Source organism: Ipomoea nil, unplaced genomic scaffold, assembly GCF_001879475.1.
Source record: "Ipomoea nil cultivar Tokyo-kokei standard unplaced genomic scaffold, Asagao_1.1 scaffold3169, whole genome shotgun sequence".
Lineage (NCBI taxonomy): Eukaryota > Viridiplantae > Streptophyta > Magnoliopsida > Solanales > Convolvulaceae > Ipomoea > Ipomoea nil.
This window is the reverse complement of record NW_017619597.1, coordinates 2,117,802-2,136,459: the sequence shown is the minus strand read 5'-3', so window position 1 is coordinate 2,136,459 and position 18,658 is coordinate 2,117,802. Positions and strand designations below refer to the sequence as shown.

At 36.4% G+C, this 18,658-nt stretch overlaps 1 protein-coding gene and 1 long non-coding RNA gene across 5 annotated transcripts; one reads left to right on the top strand and one right to left on the bottom strand.

Moving 5' to 3' along the window:
* The first annotated feature begins 2,307 nt into the window (after positions 1–2,307).
* Positions 2,308–13,260, top strand: LOC109167621. The gene is made up of 3 exons (XR_002051880.1): positions 2,308–2,477; positions 7,511–7,516; positions 13,251–13,260. It is a non-coding gene; the product is annotated as an uncharacterized LOC109167621 (long non-coding RNA).
* On the bottom strand, positions 12,230–16,492 carry LOC109167618. Of its 4 annotated transcripts, none has more exons than XM_019316671.1 (4): positions 15,467–16,492; positions 13,321–13,589; positions 12,738–12,856; positions 12,230–12,639 (listed from the first exon to the last, which is right to left on the bottom strand). In XM_019316671.1, the coding sequence occupies exons 2-4, from the start codon at positions 13,561–13,563 to the stop codon at positions 12,483–12,485; spliced, it is 519 nt and encodes a 172-aa protein (XP_019172216.1). In that variant the 5' UTR covers positions 13,564–13,589; positions 15,467–16,492; the 3' UTR covers positions 12,230–12,482. The 4 variants fall into 4 exon arrangements, with proteins under 4 accessions (XP_019172216.1, XP_019172217.1, XP_019172214.1 ...); XM_019316672.1 differs by lacking the exon at positions 15,467–16,492 and adding an exon at positions 15,155–15,447; XM_019316669.1 differs by lacking the exon at positions 15,467–16,492 and adding an exon at positions 14,934–15,126 and having other exon boundaries at positions 13,321–13,622.
* Between the last annotated feature and the right edge of the window lie 2,166 nt (positions 16,493–18,658).

The window sequence follows — 18,658 nt, the reverse complement described above, 5'->3', positions numbered from 1 at the left end:
AACTAACGATCTGCTAGTGTGCTCTCCAACAAGCTACTCAAAACATGTAAAGCAATATAAAGATAGGGGATGACACCGGTCAGCGAACATTGCTGGTAACCCATCAATACGTGTTAAATAACATATATAGATAGTATAAGTCAAAACCATTTTCGAAACGGAATACAGTATATATCATTTCAAAAGCCATAGAGTGAAGTCAACTTCAAAGACTCATTCACACTCTCAAAGGAAAAGGGAAATCAACATCCATATGACAACAACAAGACAAGAGTACCAACTGTAAACAATACAACTCGAGATGTATTCTACTGATCACAAAGTAGAATACATCAAGACATGCTCATTAGCAAAGAATACACATTCACACATTGGCAACTACATGCCACAGTGACAACTACATGTCACAAGATTCACAGTTCCAACCTTATGGCTACCCACGGTCTTATTTCAGTTCCAACCATTACCTCTGAGTAATCCCTGTACTTCTGAGTCCAACCTTATGCCTCCGGGAACCGTCGTTCCCCCACCAACAACTGCCAACATATCAGTACATAAGGGTACAGTTCATATCACACAACCACCAACATATGAGCCTACGCTCAGGTCACACCACCAATTTCAATCATGGCCACACGAGACCGCATCATTATCAGGAAAACTAAGGCCTCATAAACCTTAGTTATGCTTCCATCAAATGGTACAACGATTACATACGTTCACATCATAGGAATCAATCAATGGATCACAACAAAGATATGAAACCATAATCAACAACGAAGGATCACAATCCGACACCAAACGATGATCAACACAAGTTTCCAATCTCAATAGGAAAGAACAAACTGCACACACTAGCATTTCAACATCAAACTAACATGCTTATCAAACGGGTAAACCAAAAGTAGTTCCATAGAACATTCAAGACTCCTCATTAGTCCAACGAATCACAAGGTTGGACCTTTAGCACGATTCAAGACACCAAATCCTACATGGATTCCTAACATACCGTTCTAGACATACGAAATATCAAGAAGACTCACAAATAGCCCAATAAAACAACATCGGGAGGTCAAAACATCAATACCGAGTCAAAAGAATCACGGGGAACAAATCTCCGACCATTAACAACAACGTTCCCCGTGGGTGGGGCCACGAGTGGACAACCACCTGTGGTTCCGCCCGCGTGTACCGATCTGTACACCAAATAATCCCTTCGGGGATTTTCAACAACAAGTCCAAATTCAAGTCCAAAACACCCAAAATCTCACACAATACAACAATATGGCTTGAACTCAAGAAATAGCCAAGCAATGGCATACAAAAACCCTAAGAACATGCTCTAAACATGCATTACCACAAGACAATGCATCAAATCTCACATTTCAACACAAGAATCACAAGTAGAAGCCAAGAAATCATCATATAAGTAAGAAAATAGGTTTTGTAAAGCATGGGTTACCTTTGTAGCCTAAAACTTCACTTTCTCACCCTTAGAAAGCTTCTCCTAAAGCTCTTCTCCAACACCAACTTCATAAGCATACCAAAAGACAACAAAGATTCTATTTTTAGAAAAAGACAACTAAAAGGATGTTAAAAACACCAAGAGATCAAGGATCTTACCCTCCCCTATGCTCAAGATTAGGAAAGTATGAATCTTGGAAGACAACTTGTAGGATTTAGGATGCCCAAATTTTGGCTTGGAGAGTAAGCTACCAAATTCTTAGAGAGAAGGTAGAGATTTTGTGTTTAGATTGTTGGTGGATGAAATGAAGAGATGATGCTAGGTTAGCTTGGAGCACAAACTTTAGGTAGAAAGACACTTTTGCCCTTACTAAAATTGGAAGAGTAAGGAGACAAGGGAACAACTCACTAGGCATAAGGTACAACCCTTTGACTTGGATTGACTAGTCATATTCTAGTCCTCCGACTATTAAATTTTCAGGATTTTTAGAAATAAATTAACAAGAAGACTAGGATTAATTCTCTAATTAATCCTTAACTAGATTTTGGATTTACGGGGTGTCACAATTAGGGGTGTAAACAAATCAAATAAAAAAAATTCGATTCGTGATTCGAATTCGAATATGTTGATTCGAATTCGAATATTTCGAATACGAATCCGAATCCGAATACTTTTTTCGATTCGAATATTTCTCGAATACGAATACGAATTAGAGTGTATTCGATTCGAATATATTCGAATAGTATTCGAATATTTTATGCTATATAAATATAAATTTTTATTACATTTTATCTTAATTTATTAAAGAATTTTTGTAAAAAATTAAGTTAGGCATTTCGAATTCGAATATTCGAGTCGAATCGAATATATTCGAATAAACTGGTCGAATCGAATACGAATAAAATTTGATATTCGAATATTAAACGAATACGAATACGAATATTCGAATATATAATCGAATTCGAATCGAATACTGAGATATTTGACTCGATTCGATTCGTTTACACCCCTAGTCACAATCCATTTCAGGTGGAAATGAGTTCATTTCGTCCTAAACAATAAAGAGTATTCAATTAGTACAAAACGAATCAAAAAAAATAGTGTATGTGTGTGTGTGTGTATATATATATATATATATATATATATATATATATATAAAAGACGCATAATATAATACAAAAATTATTTATAACCTCCACATAGGTTTTATTTTTTTTAATTCTGATGCAGATTTTCCAAACAACACAGTGCATTCACGATCCCATAATTGGAACGATGCATTCCCACGGCCATCATAAACCCTTGTGGTAACTTTATATTTAAAGGTACCATTGGGACAATATTACAAATACACTAAAATTTTAATGATCATATAGTCTTTCTTTTTCTTTCTTTTTTTTTTTTAAATGTAATAGTGCATCAAAAAAATATAGTAGATTTTAATAATTATTTTCAAAAAATGTGGTGATATGTTTATTTTTCTGTTTTATGGAAAAGTATAAAAAAATTAAAGAATTAATATATACCTAAGGACAGATTTCAATATGTCAATACATTTACATAATTCAGATATTATTATGCCAAAAGAATACCAAATGCAAATAACAATATATACCTCCACATCTTCAAGCATAGATTCTAAGGTTGCTCCACGGTTATTCTTGACTTCGTAGAGACGAATCAATCGTACTTTTATTGCCCACGCAACACTGTAGGCATTTATTTTATTCAATAAAACAAAAGTAGGAGCCATTATATTATATGTAGATTATTTTATATGGAGAATATGTATCTGAACCAGTGAGATTCAATGAAATATATGAAATTGGTAGTGGTAATATGTTTTTTGAAATGCTTGATTTATATAGTGGTAGTGGTAGCATAATTGAAGTTAGGAAATTTGATGAAATTAATTATTATAATATTATATTTGGTAAATGGACAATGATTTTTGTATAATTGATTTAGCATTTTTGTAATTATGTATTATGTATATAATAATGTATGTAAAGTATAAGTATATGTAAAATAAATTAATTATTATAATATTATATTTGGTAAATTAGCAATGATTTTTGTATAATTGATTTAGCATTTTTGTAATTATGTATTATGTATATAAAGTATATGTAAAATAAATTAGCAGAATTGAAAGAATTGAACAAATTTATATTTTTGAAATAACAAATACGGAGATATGAAATTAATTATTATAATATTATATATGGTAAATTGACAATGATTTTTGTATAATTGATTTAGCATTTTTATAATTATGTATATAAAGTATATATGTAAAATAAATTAGTAGAATTGAAAGAAATGAAATTGATAGTAGTGGTAGCATAATTGAAGTTAGGAAATTTGATGAAATTAATTATTATAATATTATATTTGGTAAATTGGCATTGATTTTTGTATAATTCATTTAGCATTTTTGTAATTATGTATAATGTATATAATGTATAAAAATTATACGTAAAATAAATTAATTATTATAAATTTTATAAATTTTTGGAGGGGAAATTTTGGCCATCATTTTGCTTTAATATATATAGAGATAGAGATAGAGATAGAGATATTGTTGATTATGATGATTTGATTTGTTTTCCATTATAAATTGTATAGGCGGGCTTGCTTTGGTCTAATTAATAAGGGGTAATTTTTTATCATTGTTTCAATTACTTACAGGTGAGCGGGTAAGGACTTTCTCCAATTGTTATATCGTGCATCAGGGTGCACAATGCATTAAGCGCCCTAAATATCTTATGTTTTGTATGTATATAATTGTAGGGTAGAATACGCATAAACTTCTAATATAATACACATAATTATAACATTATACATAATACACATGCATAAGCTCTTAACATAATACACATAAACTCTTAACATAATATACATAAATTCTTAACATAATACACATAAACTCTTAACATAATATACATAAACTCTTAACACAATACACATAAACTCTTAGGGCGCACAATGCATTGTGCACCCTGGTGCACGATATAATTTGCCGATTTTCTCAGTCTACCAAGTGACGAGCCTATGAGTCCACATTGACAGCTCTAGTTAGGACCCTACAATTAGAGGTGACCACGGTTCGGTTCAAACCGAAACCGTGCACTGTACAACTGAAATCGGAACCGAACCGTCTGTACAGTTCCGGTTAAGGTTTGTGTAATTAAGGAACCGAAACCGTCGGTTCCAGTTCCAAAAAAAAAAAAAAAAAAAAAAAGACTTACAGTTTAAATTTGAAAATCCAAAGCCACTGGCTTTTCAAAATTTTAGACCCCAGGCCACTGGCGTTGGCCATTGGCCAATTTTTATTTTTATTTTATAATATAAATCCGGTTCAAGAACCGGAACCAGAACATTAATATAAGGTTCTAGTTTTGGTTTAGCCATTTGTAGAACCGGAACCGCGGTCAACCCTACCTACCATCCAAGGCCTACGACTATTATGTCATTGAAGCATACTTTTACTACTTCCCGTGTAACACCCCCGATTTTACCAACTTTTTAAAACTTAAATTCAAAGGTAAACAGCTAATCATTAAGACAAACATTAAGGGGAAGCTATATTAAAATCGGGAAAGCGTTATGCCACACCCATAAAACATGGGTGCATAGGCTAAAACTATCAAAATCATTAAGCAGCATAAGTTTAGGCACACAGGCCACTAGTCTAGGCACACAGGCCACTAATCTAGGCACACAGGCCAACAAAAGTAAACGTCTAAACATGGGAGCTACTCTATCTAGAATCCACATCTAGCACGCTCGTCATCTACTCAAACCCTGTAAAACATGGGGATAACACCCGGTCAGCGAATAATGCTGGTAACCCATCAATACTCGTTAAATAACATAGTATAGATAGATATAATCAAAGTCATTTGAAACTGAGGAATACCATATATATCATTTTAAAACCAAGGAAGGAAGTCAACATCAAAGACCATTACACTCTCAATAAGAACGAGGATCATCAACCTCACAACAACAACAAGACCGCAAACGTAATAGACAACACAACTCAGGATGCATCCTACCATTCACAAGGTAGAATACATCAAGACATGCTCATAAGCATGGGAATCATACAATCACACAATGACACATTCATGTCACAAGAATCATGGTACCAAGTGTACCGCTTTCAACTTTCAACTTCCAACTTCCAACCTTATGCCCTGTTCCAACCTTATGGCTACCCCCGGCCTTATCATAGTTCCAACCGTTACCTCCTAGTGCCACCTGGTACTTCTGAGTCCAACCTCAATCATAGTCACACATAGTCATCATCATTATCAAGAAGACTAAGGCTCAACAATAGCCCCAATCAAGTATCAACAAAGGGTACAACGATTTGCATACGATCACCATAAGAATCAATCAAGAGATCACAATAAAGACATGAGACCATATTCAACAACAAAGGATTACTATCCAACATCAAATGATTGTCAACACAAGTTGCCGACCCCAATAAGAAGGAACGAACCACACATACAAGCATAACAACATCAAACTAGCATACTTATCAAATGGGTAAACCAAATTAGTTCCAAAGAACATTCAAGACTCACATCAGCCCAATGAATCACAAAGTTGGACCCTTAGCACGATTCAAGACACCAAATCCTACATGGACTCCTAGCACACCGTTCTAGACATACGAAACATCAATAAGACTCTCAAATCCAATAAATCAACAATGGGAGGTCAAAACATCACTACCGAGAAGAAAGAATCACGGGGAACAAATTCCCGCACAACGCCAACAATGCACCCCGCAGGTGGGGCCACGGGTGGGCCTCCACCCGTGGTTCCGCCAGCGGGTACACACCCGAGGCAACCACGTTCCCCGCGGTGGGGCGGCGGGTAGGCCACTGCCCGCCGTTCCGCCCACGGGGTACAACCAGTACACCAAAATCCCTTCGGGGATTTTCATCACCAAGGTCAAGTTCAAGTCCAAAACACCCAAAATCTCACACACAACAAAGATATGACTTGAACCCAAGAAATAGCCAAGCAATGGCATTCAAGAAACCTAAATACAAGCTCTAAACATGCATCATCACAAGATCATGCATCAAATCTCATAAATCACATCAAGAACAACAAGTAGAAGCCAAGAATCATCATTTAAGTAAGAAAATAGGTTTTGTATAGCATGGGTTACCTTTGTAGACCAACAACCACACTTTTCACCCTATTAAGCTTCTTCCTAGAGCTCTTCTTCCACACCATCTTCTTACACAAGCCAAAATACAAGAAAGGTTCTAACTTTAGATAAAGACACCCAAAAGATGACTAAAAACACCAAAAAGCTAAGAACCTTACCCTTTCCTATGCTCAAAAAGAAGAAAGTAGAAATCTTGGTAAAAGATCTTACAAGGCTAGGAAGTTCACCTTCTTGCTTGAAGAAGAAGCTAGGTTATTTTAGAGAGAGGCTAGAGTGTTTGAGTCTTAGGTTGAAAGGATGAATGAAATGAAATGTCTTGTTATGGTAGCTTGAACCACAATTCATATGTGAAAAGCCATTTTTACCCTTACTAAGGTTGGAAAGACAAGGGGACAAGGGCACAACTCAAGAAGCACAAGGTACACCCATTTGACTTAAGTAACTAGTCAAAATCTAGTCCCCCGACTATCAAATTTCAGGACTTTTAGAAATGGGTTAGCAAAGAAACTTGGATTAATTCTTCAATTAGTCCTCGATTAGCATTTAGATTTACGAGGTGTCACATCCCGACCTAGTTCCATGCTATTAAGGAATGTCCACCATTATCTTCATCTTGGGCCAACACCTTACCACCCTAGACCTATCATCATAGTCTCCATGGCTTACTTGCACTTCCCCACGCCCCACAAACCTCGTTCTTGGTCTAGTATCACCTTTGGGCTGGGCCTGTTTTATAAAATTTCGTACCATCAAGCAGATAAGTAGTGGTAGGTGATGGTAGTGTGTATGTAGGTGGGATGAATGAAACATATGTAGGTGATAGTAGGATAATCAATATTTTGTAGCAGATTTGGGTGGCAGACTTAGCTGTGAACGAGACCCTTATCTAGCGGAGGTGATGGCGGTCAAGGAAGCACTTACTTGGCTTAAGTGCCTTAGTTTTAATAATATTTTGCTCGAATAAATCTGAGTGTTTAAATTTCTGTATTGCTTTTAATTCTTTGACTCTAGACCTTTCATATGTTGGTGCAGTTGTTAAGCAATGTCGTAATATTGCTAGGGATATTGGGAACGTTAGTGTTTGCCATATCAGTAGGTCAGCGAATCATGTGGCTCATGTTCTTACAAAGACAATTGATTTTGAGTTTGTCCTAGGTTCATGGATGTCTTCTCCGCCTCCTTACAGATCACATCCCAACAGCACAGGACCCCCATTTTTAGGGGGGCCAATAGGTCAATATTTAATTTATACCTAAGAAATTAAAAAATAAAAATAAAAAATTTACAATTAAAACGCAAGCACTGCATCAGTTCTCTAAACGACTAAACATAATTAATTCATTAATTGAGGCATGCATTATGCTAACTGTTCAGCTTCCCCACCGCCCCACGTTTAGAAGAAATAAAAAAAAAAATTAGTTTTTCTTCTACACCTGAGTACCTGTTTTTTCGTGATTAAGTGACTTCGTCTAATTGTCTTCTAATCTTCTTAGCAATTGACAAAGGCGCAGAGCACTGAGACGTCTGAGAGTAATAGAACACTAAAATCAATAGAAATAGCATGATAGGAATCAAATATTTAGCATTTTAGAGGACGTCAGACACAGGAAGTGATTTGCGATACTTTTCGACGGTTTCGCAGCGGCCAGCGGACGACGAATTTCCGATTTCGCAGCGGCTGAGGGGCGAGGACTGAGGCGCTGAGAGGCAGACGGCAGTATCGCAGTTCACAGATTTCCCCAATTCCTCAATTCTCCCAAACGGCTCAATTCTGGTTTCCGACATTCCGTAGCATTATAGCGAAATCAAGGAAAGGAATAAGGGCTTTGAGGCTTTCCAATCGGGTTGTTTCAATCCTTTTTGTTTTTACTTAATTACTTTAAATCTTTAATTTTAAGTTTTTACTTTTACTGTTTTACAATGTACTGTACATGTGCAGTGTGTTATGTGTATAAATTGTTGTTTGGTAATTTTGATTTAATTGCATATTTGTATATTATCATTAGTCATTACTATGGCTCTCGGTATTAGAAAATATGAATCTAGATGTGAAAAACGTAAGAAACAATAAATGAAAAAATCATATATTTATGGTGGTTTTAAAGATTGATTTATACTTTTGGTAGGGCTCCATTTATGTACAAGAACAGGGCCACCAATATATATATATATATATATATATATATATATATATATATATATATATATATATATATATATAAACCGGTCCTGCCTCCTTATATTGTTGATTTGTTTTGTGCTTAATATATCGTTTATCCGTTGATTTTCAAAAATAATAATAATAAAAAAAAAAGTGATAATTGAAACTAAAATTGTACTAATGTAATTGGTTGCATTAATGGGTTATACATTGTGCTTTCTTTTTTATAGTTTTGAAAATACTTCCTAATTTACCATTTTCTTAGTTTTGCCTATATCATTTTCAATCTTTATGATTTGTTAATTTTTTTCTTTCTGAGTTGTGTTGAACATTTATTTACTTATTCATTTTTTTCAATTAAATAAAAAATTTTATGGTATTAGTGTATATATAATTTTTAAATCAAAAAAAAAAAATTAACTCAAATTTTGTGATGGTTAAAAACAAAATCTATATTTTACTCTTTTTTTTTTTTTGTTCTTTTTTTTTTTTTTTTGAGTTCTTATAAAATGAAATAATTTATGTACGTAACTATATATAATTATTTAATAATATAAATTAGAGTAAATCGCACTTTTGATCTCTCAGTTAGTACCCAATTTGCAATGTTATCCTTGCTTTTCAATTTGGACAGATTTGGTCCCTCAATTAGTCCGACGTTTGTCAATTTAGTCCTTCTGTTAGTCAGTCATCATAAACTCCGTTAAAACCATGGACAAAAATGGATTTTCACATAGCCTTGAATATCAATAGGGGAGAAGGTTGACGCTGCCGGTCCTGCTGCTACTCGTCACTGGAACCAGTACGCCGGAAACTGCAGATCGAGGTGAAGGTCTTCTCTACTTCGCCAGTCCGCTGCTGCAACGAAGGGGATCCAGCCACGACGCCGTCTGCCGCCGCGCCCACGCCGGATCTGCCCTGCTTACTGGGGAAAACAGGGGTCGCCAGTGAGACCCAGATGTCGTCGGAACTGTTGTTGGCGTTCGAGAGAGAGATACAGAGGTCGTTGGTTGGAGTAGTACGTCAAGGGTAGAGGAAAGCCACCACCAGGTAGATGTTGGTTAATGTCCCCATCTTCATGGTGATCCTCTGAGAGCAAATTTCTGAATTTTTCCGGTGGATGTTTCTGAATTATCTCCCCCATTGTCAACCTGTCTCGCTTCACTCTCTAGCCGGAATCCGCCTCCACCACGTCCACTGTCGCTGTCCCTAGTGTTCTCAACCCTTGCCTCGCCTTCAGTTTTGCCTGCTCCACCGTAGGTAATTCGTTCCTTTTCAGTTTCCACACGCACGACACCACCACCCCAGCCACCTCGGTCAACCCGTACCCATGGCTCAAGATAAACCCCATAGACTCTCAATGCGGAGGACAAATAGCATATCAATTGGGCTACTTACAGAGGGAATATTGTGGCGAGTCTTGACAGTGTAATGAGTGAGGGCCTGTGTAGAAATATCGCTCAAACCCCAAATCACGACAGAACTGATGACCTGTGTTTTACCGGATGCACCGCTAAGCAATTCTGGTACCATTTCCACGCTCTCAACAACATGGCACCCAATAATTTATCCCTTCTCAATATTTGTTTTCTCCTTTCCTAGATTTTGAAGATGATTTTCGCGTTGGACGGTTACAACTTTCACTGTCTCAGTTGGCTTCTGATCAGAATCTCTGTCTCAGTTGGGAACAGAAATTGGGCAAAAACTGTGATGGAGGAAATGGCTTGGAGCAGCTTATCTTCCAACGGGTTAGGGTTGTAGACAGTGCTGGAGGAAATGGCAGACAGGGAGGAGGAACGGGAAAAAGCTAAGCTATTATAATCAAGGCTAAGTGAAATTCCTATAATACCCATGGTGTAACTGGAGTTTAGGATGATTATCTAACAGAAGGACTAAAATGACAAACGGTGGACTAATTGAGGGACCAAATCTGTCCAAATTAGAAAGCACGGATAACATTGCAAATTGGGTACTTACTGAGGGACCAAAAGTGCAATTTACTCTATACATTATTGAATGTTGAATATGATTGATGACGCATTCAAATACCAAATGTTCAATATGAATATTTTATTCAATTGTACATGAAAATATGATAGTTTTTTATTTATTTTGTCCATGTAATTTTATAATTTTATAATTATTAAACATTTATTTTTTTAAGGAAATTAAACATTTATTTAATTGCACAACACGTTTCATTTCACTAGTATTCCGTATAAATAAATAAATAGAGTTCGGAGGTCATTGTGTTTGGTTGTAATTTCAAATTTAGTCCTAGACTATTATTTTTGTCATTTAATATTTTAGACTATTATATTTTAGATACTTTTGGTCCTTCGGTGACTTTTCCCATGAAAGTATTTTAGGAAAAGACACTTTGGTCTCTTCAATAATGATTTTTTAAAGAGAAAATTTAATTAATTAAATCATCAGAAATCATACTTGCAACAAAAGAGGGAGGAATGATATGTCATTCTGGGGCCAGACATAGAAACGGCTTCCCTTACAATAGAATGGGTAGCACGATTCGCGAACCTCTTAACATAATAGAAGCAAATGTGATTAAACACACTAGCAGCTTCTTTAATATTAGAAATAATGTAACCAAACGAGGAAAAGAAATTTGAGGAATTAATAGATTGATGGACTTGAAGAGCGTCCATTTCAATATCCACTTCATCGAAGCGTGCACTCTTTAACTAGCTTAAAGCCTCCCGTACACCAACTACCTCAGCTTAATCTACGGCTGAAGGAGAAGAGATGAATTGAAAAATTAAGAACAAAAATTGGACTAAAAAAGTGAAAAAAAAAAAAAAAAAAAAAAAAAAAAATTGAAGAGACCAAAATGTCCTTTCTTAAAATAGGCTTTCATCGGAAAAGTCACCAGAATAACAAAAAATATACAAAATATAATAGTAATGTTAAATGACAAAAATGATAATTTGAGAGTAAATTTGAAATGACCAGACAATGAAACTTCGTTGAAATTAACTCTAAATAAATATATAAAATGTTGGATAGAGGTAGGTTAGGAAATTCGCCTAACTTAGTTTGAATTGCAAAACTTATTATTATTATTAAAAGGACATAAACAGGACCACAATAAATTATTAGTTTTTTTTTTTTTTTTTGCGATTGAGAAATAAAAATAAAAATTAAAAAAAAAAAAACATTTTTCAAAGAGCAAATTCCACATCATTGTAACATTGCCATATTCAATCTCATTATTTTAATTCAGTTACATTACATTATTGATTTTTGTTTGCTTATCACAATTAATAATTCATTTAAATTTTTGTCATTTAACATTTAATGCATTCAAAAAAAAAAAAAAAACATTTAATAAAAAGTATAATAATCTCAACCAAGTTGATCAGACAATTGACTTGGTAAACACAAGTTCTAAGTTCGACTCCCTATGAACCTCTCTAAATAAAATAACATGTTAACCATGAATAAATGTTGCAGTGACAAAATAACCGAATACAAGGATGATTTGATCACACAACGTACAACATAACAATATAGTTTACATAGCCATTCAATCAGCATTTTATTTCCAAAGCTGAAGATACAATCACAGAACAGATTTGCAGGAAACACAAATGAAGAAGAAATCGATAATGCTGGCATGCATGGCGTGAATCGCCTACGAGCTAGAAGACGGTGAAGGTGGTTGTAGCCCACGGAGGAGGAGCTGTCGTGTAACAATTGAGCTGCGAAATGTATGTGGAAGCGCGGCCTCTGGATGAGCGTTTATCCATTGACTTGATCGCTGGTTGGTTCAAGTACGCGTACCTGCTCTTTGTCCACCTGCAACAACTCAAGTGCGGGTGCTCATGATGGGGCGTTACCCAAACCAAAAATAAAAAAATAAAAAAAATAAAGGTTCAGATATTCTTGCAACTTACCAGTCCTTGATCCCCACTCTGATCTCCTTCTCGGTTTTATCTGGCTTGATGATGATCTTAACATTCTCGTCACTGCCACCCTCCTGCAACGACTCTTCAAACGCCTTGTACTCATCCGCCTTGATTATTCCGACAGACAACACAAGTCGTTTGTCAAAAGTTATAAGTAATCATTGATACTTACAACAAGCATATTATACAAGACAAGAAATGAAAGCGTCTTCTTAGGGGAAAAAAAAAAAGGTTCTTTTTTTTAATCTTTTTCTTTGGACGTTTCGTGGAGGGGAGGAGCCAATCTTTTGGCATATACTTCATAATTCTGTCAATTCAAAAGTTTATTTACATTATCCTTCCTTCACATCACTTACAACAAATAATATAAAACAGTAAATAAGAGACAGAATGGGAATCTAATGATCTAAGAAAGAATCCTACTGTATAGGATGTCAACTATGTTTCTTTGATAATCTTCAATTCCCTCCCAATCCTGAAGTAGTGATTTTCAGTTCTGAGATTACCAACAAGCATAATAGAAATATACCCACCACATCCAAGATTGAATCAAACCGATATATGACCTTACCGAGAGATTCTGTGCTCTGATTCGAGCTGCAGCCTTGATAGCTGCAAGGAAGTGACTTTCTTCGGCCATGCGCTTCTGCCTCCAAAACTTTGCAATCTCTTGGTTTGTCACGCTCGATGGAGTCTTTGGCTTAACCGCTGCTTTCGTTGTAATCAGAAACCTGGGCAATGGCGGTGGAACTGGCGGGCTCGTGTTCTTTAACTTTTTTCCATCAACCTTGCCTTCTGCTGCCATTCGCTTCATTTTATAAGAAGCTTCTGAATATGCAACTGCAAGAACAGAACAAATTTCCAGCTTTTTCACTTAGGGTGTGTTTGGAAACCCGGAAAATGACTTCTGGAAGTCATTTTCCGGGGTTTTGGTGTTTGGTTACATTGGAAAATGACTGGTCAAAGGAAAATGGGGTGGAAGTCAATGGAAAAGGAAGGCAATTTTATGGAAAATGACTTCCCCTTTTTTTGGGGGGAAGTCATTTTCCAACTTTTACACCAACATCATCAACACCATACCACCACCACCATCACACCACCGCCGCCGCCACCACTACCACCATACCACCGCAACCACCGTCGCCACCACTACCGTCGCCGCCACTACCACCATACCACCGTCGCCGCCACTACCACCATACCACCGCAACCACCGTCGCCGCCATCACCACCATACCACCGCCCCCACCACCACCATACCATCGCACCCACCGCCGCCGCCACCACCACCATACCACCGCAACCACCGTCGCCGCCACCACTACCGTCATACCACCGCCGCCGCCACCACCACCATACCACCGCCGCCACCACCACACCACCGCCACCGCCACCGCCACCACCGCCACCACCACTACCATACCACCGCAACCACTGCCGCCGCCACCACCACCATACCACCGCAACCACCGTCGCCGCCACCACTACCGTCATACCACCGCCGCCGCCACCACCACCATACCGCCGCCACCACCACCATACCGCCGCCACTACCACACCACCGCCGCCACCGCCACCACCACCATACCACCGCCACCACAACCACGCCACCGCCGCCACCGCCACCACCACCACCATACCACCGCAACCACCACCACCACTACCACCACCATACCACCGCAACCACCGTCGCCGCCACCACTACCACCATACCACCGTCGCCGCCGCCACCACCATACCACCGTCGCCGCCACCACCACCACCACCACACCATCGTCATACTACCACCACCATCACACCACCACCAATTATTATTATTATTATTATTATTATTATTATTATATAACGAATAACACCACTACCACTACACCACCACCACCACCATAATATTTTTGATATATTATTAGTTTTTTTTTTTGTTGTTGAAAAACTTAGCTATTTTTTATTATATTTAAAATTAATATTATATTATTATATATTATTATACATGTTGTAATATTCTAAATAAAATAATTAAAATGTTTAATTATACAATTCTACTCATTTTCCAGAAAATGAACCAAACACACAAAAACAGTTTTCCAGAATGCAACCAAACACCGGAAAGGAAAATGTTTTCCGGAAAATGACTCATTTTCCAGAAAACATTTTTCAGAAGTCATTTTCCTGGTTTCCAAACGGACCCTTAATGATTATTATGCATAAGCACTTGAACAGTAAAAATCAAAGCATAGAGATAAGCATCCCAATCAGAGTCATGGAGCTAGGGGTCCAACCAAGCTTTTGAGGACCACAAGACTTCCATTGAACTCTCCTGAAGGATAAAGAACTATTCCTGTTTCACGAGGATAAGACAATTCACTGCAACTTTATAGACAAAATAGTTAATTGACTATTAGGCTTACCAGCAAAAATGGATAGCAGCACCAGACTTTCAATAAAGATTTTAGAAAGTGAAGAAAACAGTGGGATATTGCACAAAAGAAGAAGCCGAGGGGAATTCTGATTGGAAGATGGACTGAGAATCAATTTTTTGGCAATGATCAAGATCCGGTGGGGAATAGGGAATCCATAAGAAACTTGTATTGCAGACACTACTTATAAATAATAATATTTGAGTTGCATGACTTGGCTATGATGAATAAATTGCTATAGATAAATGCAAATTTGAGTTTATTAAGAAATGTGTATTATTTGATGTGAGACATTTGAACTACCAGCTCAATTAAATAATCAAAGGCTCACAGCAACCATAAATTTGTCTTTTTTGCACTGGCATTGGTCTCCCGGCATAGTAATGCAGCTTAATTAACAAAAGCTATCATCATTCTTGCCTCACAAGCTGATATGCAGCCGCCGCCATCACAATCACAACCATAAGTCCCTCGTTTCTAATCTTATCAGTCCAAGGAGCTGTTATAGCTCCTTTTCTTGTAAAATGAACAATGACAGATAGGGCTGCTATTAGACAAAAGAAAGAGACAAATGTGAGAGATGAGTGGAGAAGTCATCTGTTATAACACAACTGATACGTATTTTTCTCAACGGTCAATTAGGACAGTCATCCTTTTTAAGCATTTAACCCCCTCGAAATCGGAGCTACTCAAGCCTAGATCATTTGGAAAGTGACTTGTATGAGCCAAACTCCTTATTGTCCATCTACACAAAGAAGAACAAGTCAAGAAAAGAATACATATGAAACTCCTACAGATCAAGACCATTATGTTGCTATACTACGACTCGAGATTCAAAAGATTGACAAAATCTAACCAATGCCACCAAATTTCTTTCATTTTTCTTATCCCATTAGGCTTACACCATTGTAGTTGGGGTACCCTAATAAGTACATCATTTTTTTAAATTTTTTTTTGAAAGCAAGTACATCATTTGTGAAACCACTGGGATACAATGACAAGCAAAAATTTTCCTAGTAGCCACAAAAGAAAATTTTTTTTCTTTCTTTCTTTTTCTTCACCTATGATGTATGATCATACTCTGTGGTTCAATAATCCAGCATAGAATTAAGAAAAATTGCCAAATATCTTGTAGTATGATAGATGAAGGTTTCAGGTTGAACAATAATCAAGAAAAAAAGTTGTTTAAGAACTCAATCTTCCTTAAATGAATCAAATATATGGTTTCTTTATAAGGATGACAGCATGATACAAATTGAAGAAAAAACAAAACACTTTACAAGCTACAGATAAATAAAAGAAAAAGTTCAGCTGCTACACAAGAATTTTTACAACCTTAATATTCGAAAACAGAGACCACAAAATAATAATTGCAGAATACTCCACAAACAAGAAAAGTTTGAATCTTTAAAAGTTTCAAGTCTCAGAAGTGATTCTCAGAGCCTTGTTCTTGAACCTATACCTCGGAGCCCTGGGAATAACCTGGCTAGGCCCGAAGTGAAACTGGCCCGGACTGTCAGTCATGGGCGGGCCGTCGTCGTAGACATATCCGACGAGCTTATCGCAGTTGACGCACTTGATCTTGGTCCGCTTCCTCTGGATCCCCCAGTAGTTGACGGTCTCGAAGAAGGGTATGATCTTATCCTCCTTTTCGAACCGGAATTTGGAGGAATCGACGGCGGAGAATGAGAGGGTGCCTTTGTTGCCGGCCTCGAAGTAGAAGTCCGGAGGGTAGAGGTGAATGGTGTGGAGGTTTAAGTTGGTTTCGCACTCTTTGCAGGTGTAGATGGATGCCATGATGCTTGCGGAGGGAGCGGCGGTGTTAGGGTTTTATGCAGCGGAGATCGGAGACGATTTCTCCCGGCGTGTTTTCCAGAGGCGTTGAAAATTCGTCGGAATCCAGAAGGGCGGCAACACAAAGGTTTTTTATTTTATTTTACAAATTCAGTTTCTAACTTAGTCAACTAATCCTAATCTCTTCGAGTTATTACTATTTCCACATTTGGTCCCTAATTATTACAATTTTTAGATTTGATCTCTCAATTTTTAAATCTTTGTCACATTTAATTCTTGACTATCAAAATTTTCAGATTTGATCCCAAGACTTTTAAATCATTCCCACATTCGGTCTCACATTTGATCTCCGGCTATTAAAATTTTCACTTTTAGTCTCACAATTTTTAAATCTTTGTCACATTTAATTCTTGACTATTAAAATTTTTAAATTTATTCGGGTGATTCTCTAATCCCAAAATTAACAACTAATCTCCCTTCTAATTAAATAATTGTACTTTTTGTAAAAAACATTTTGTGTTTGTAAATTTAAATTTGTAATATAATTTTAATTTATTTAAAAGTTAATTTCACCAGAGGTCCCTTGTTTTTTGTGTCAATTCTAAATTTAGTCCCAGACTATCGTTTTTGTTATTTAACATCCCTAGACTATTAATTTTTTTTGACACTTTTAGTCCTTCTTATTACTTTTCCTATTTTTAGTAAGAACATCTTTGTCTTTTCATATTTTTATTTTATTATTTTTTTGGTTTCAACCGGTTTAATTGGTTTATAACCAATGTTGCAAAAAACGTTAGGCGCCGCCGAATTTTTTTTTTTTTTTTAATTTTTTTAATTACAAATTTTCAAAATTTAGTACTAAAACATAAGGTTTTCATAGTTATTTCATAGAAACTATTTACAAAAGTGGTTGTAAAATTGTTCAAAAGATTGTTTAGACCATCGAAAAAATACGCGATTTGAAAAAAAAATTGTCCGAATCGGACAACCGAGTCAAAAGTTATGCCTTCCGAAACTTTTCCGACATTAAAAAAAAAAAAAAAAAAAAAAAAAAAATCGCCGACCGGCCGGCTAGGCGGCCGGCCGCGGAGATGGCCGATTTTGGCCTTCTTCGCGGCGGCGCAATGGCGCCTAGGCGCGATTTTTGCAACATTGTTTATAACTTTAGGTAACCTCTGATTTTTAGTAATAATATTTTTCAACCGATTTTTAGTAAAGTCCTAAACCAATTAAACCGGTTGAAACTAAGAAAATAATCAAAGAAAAATATGAAGATACAAAAATGCCCTTACTAAAAATAGAAAAAGTCATGAGAAGGACTAAAAGTGTCTAAAAAACAATAGTTTAGGGATGTTAAATGGCAAAAATGATAGTCTAAGACTAAATTTGGAATTGCCACCAAAGACAAAGGAATCTCTAGTGGAATTAACTCTTTATTTAACTTAGACTTTGGCATTATTAAAGTTTGTATATAGTATTCGTATTCTGTAATCATAATGGCCCTGTTTGGTAAAATGTTAGCCTATCATTCAATTTTGACTTATTTGATCATTATTAATGATTTGACTTGGTTAAAAAAATCAGTATAATTGTTTCAAGTTATCTATTCAGATCCAGGGCTCAATACATCGTATGTGCCGTTTGGGAAACAAAATGGTTTTGCCCTACTCAATTAATTAGGTCGTAATCATTAGGAGAGAG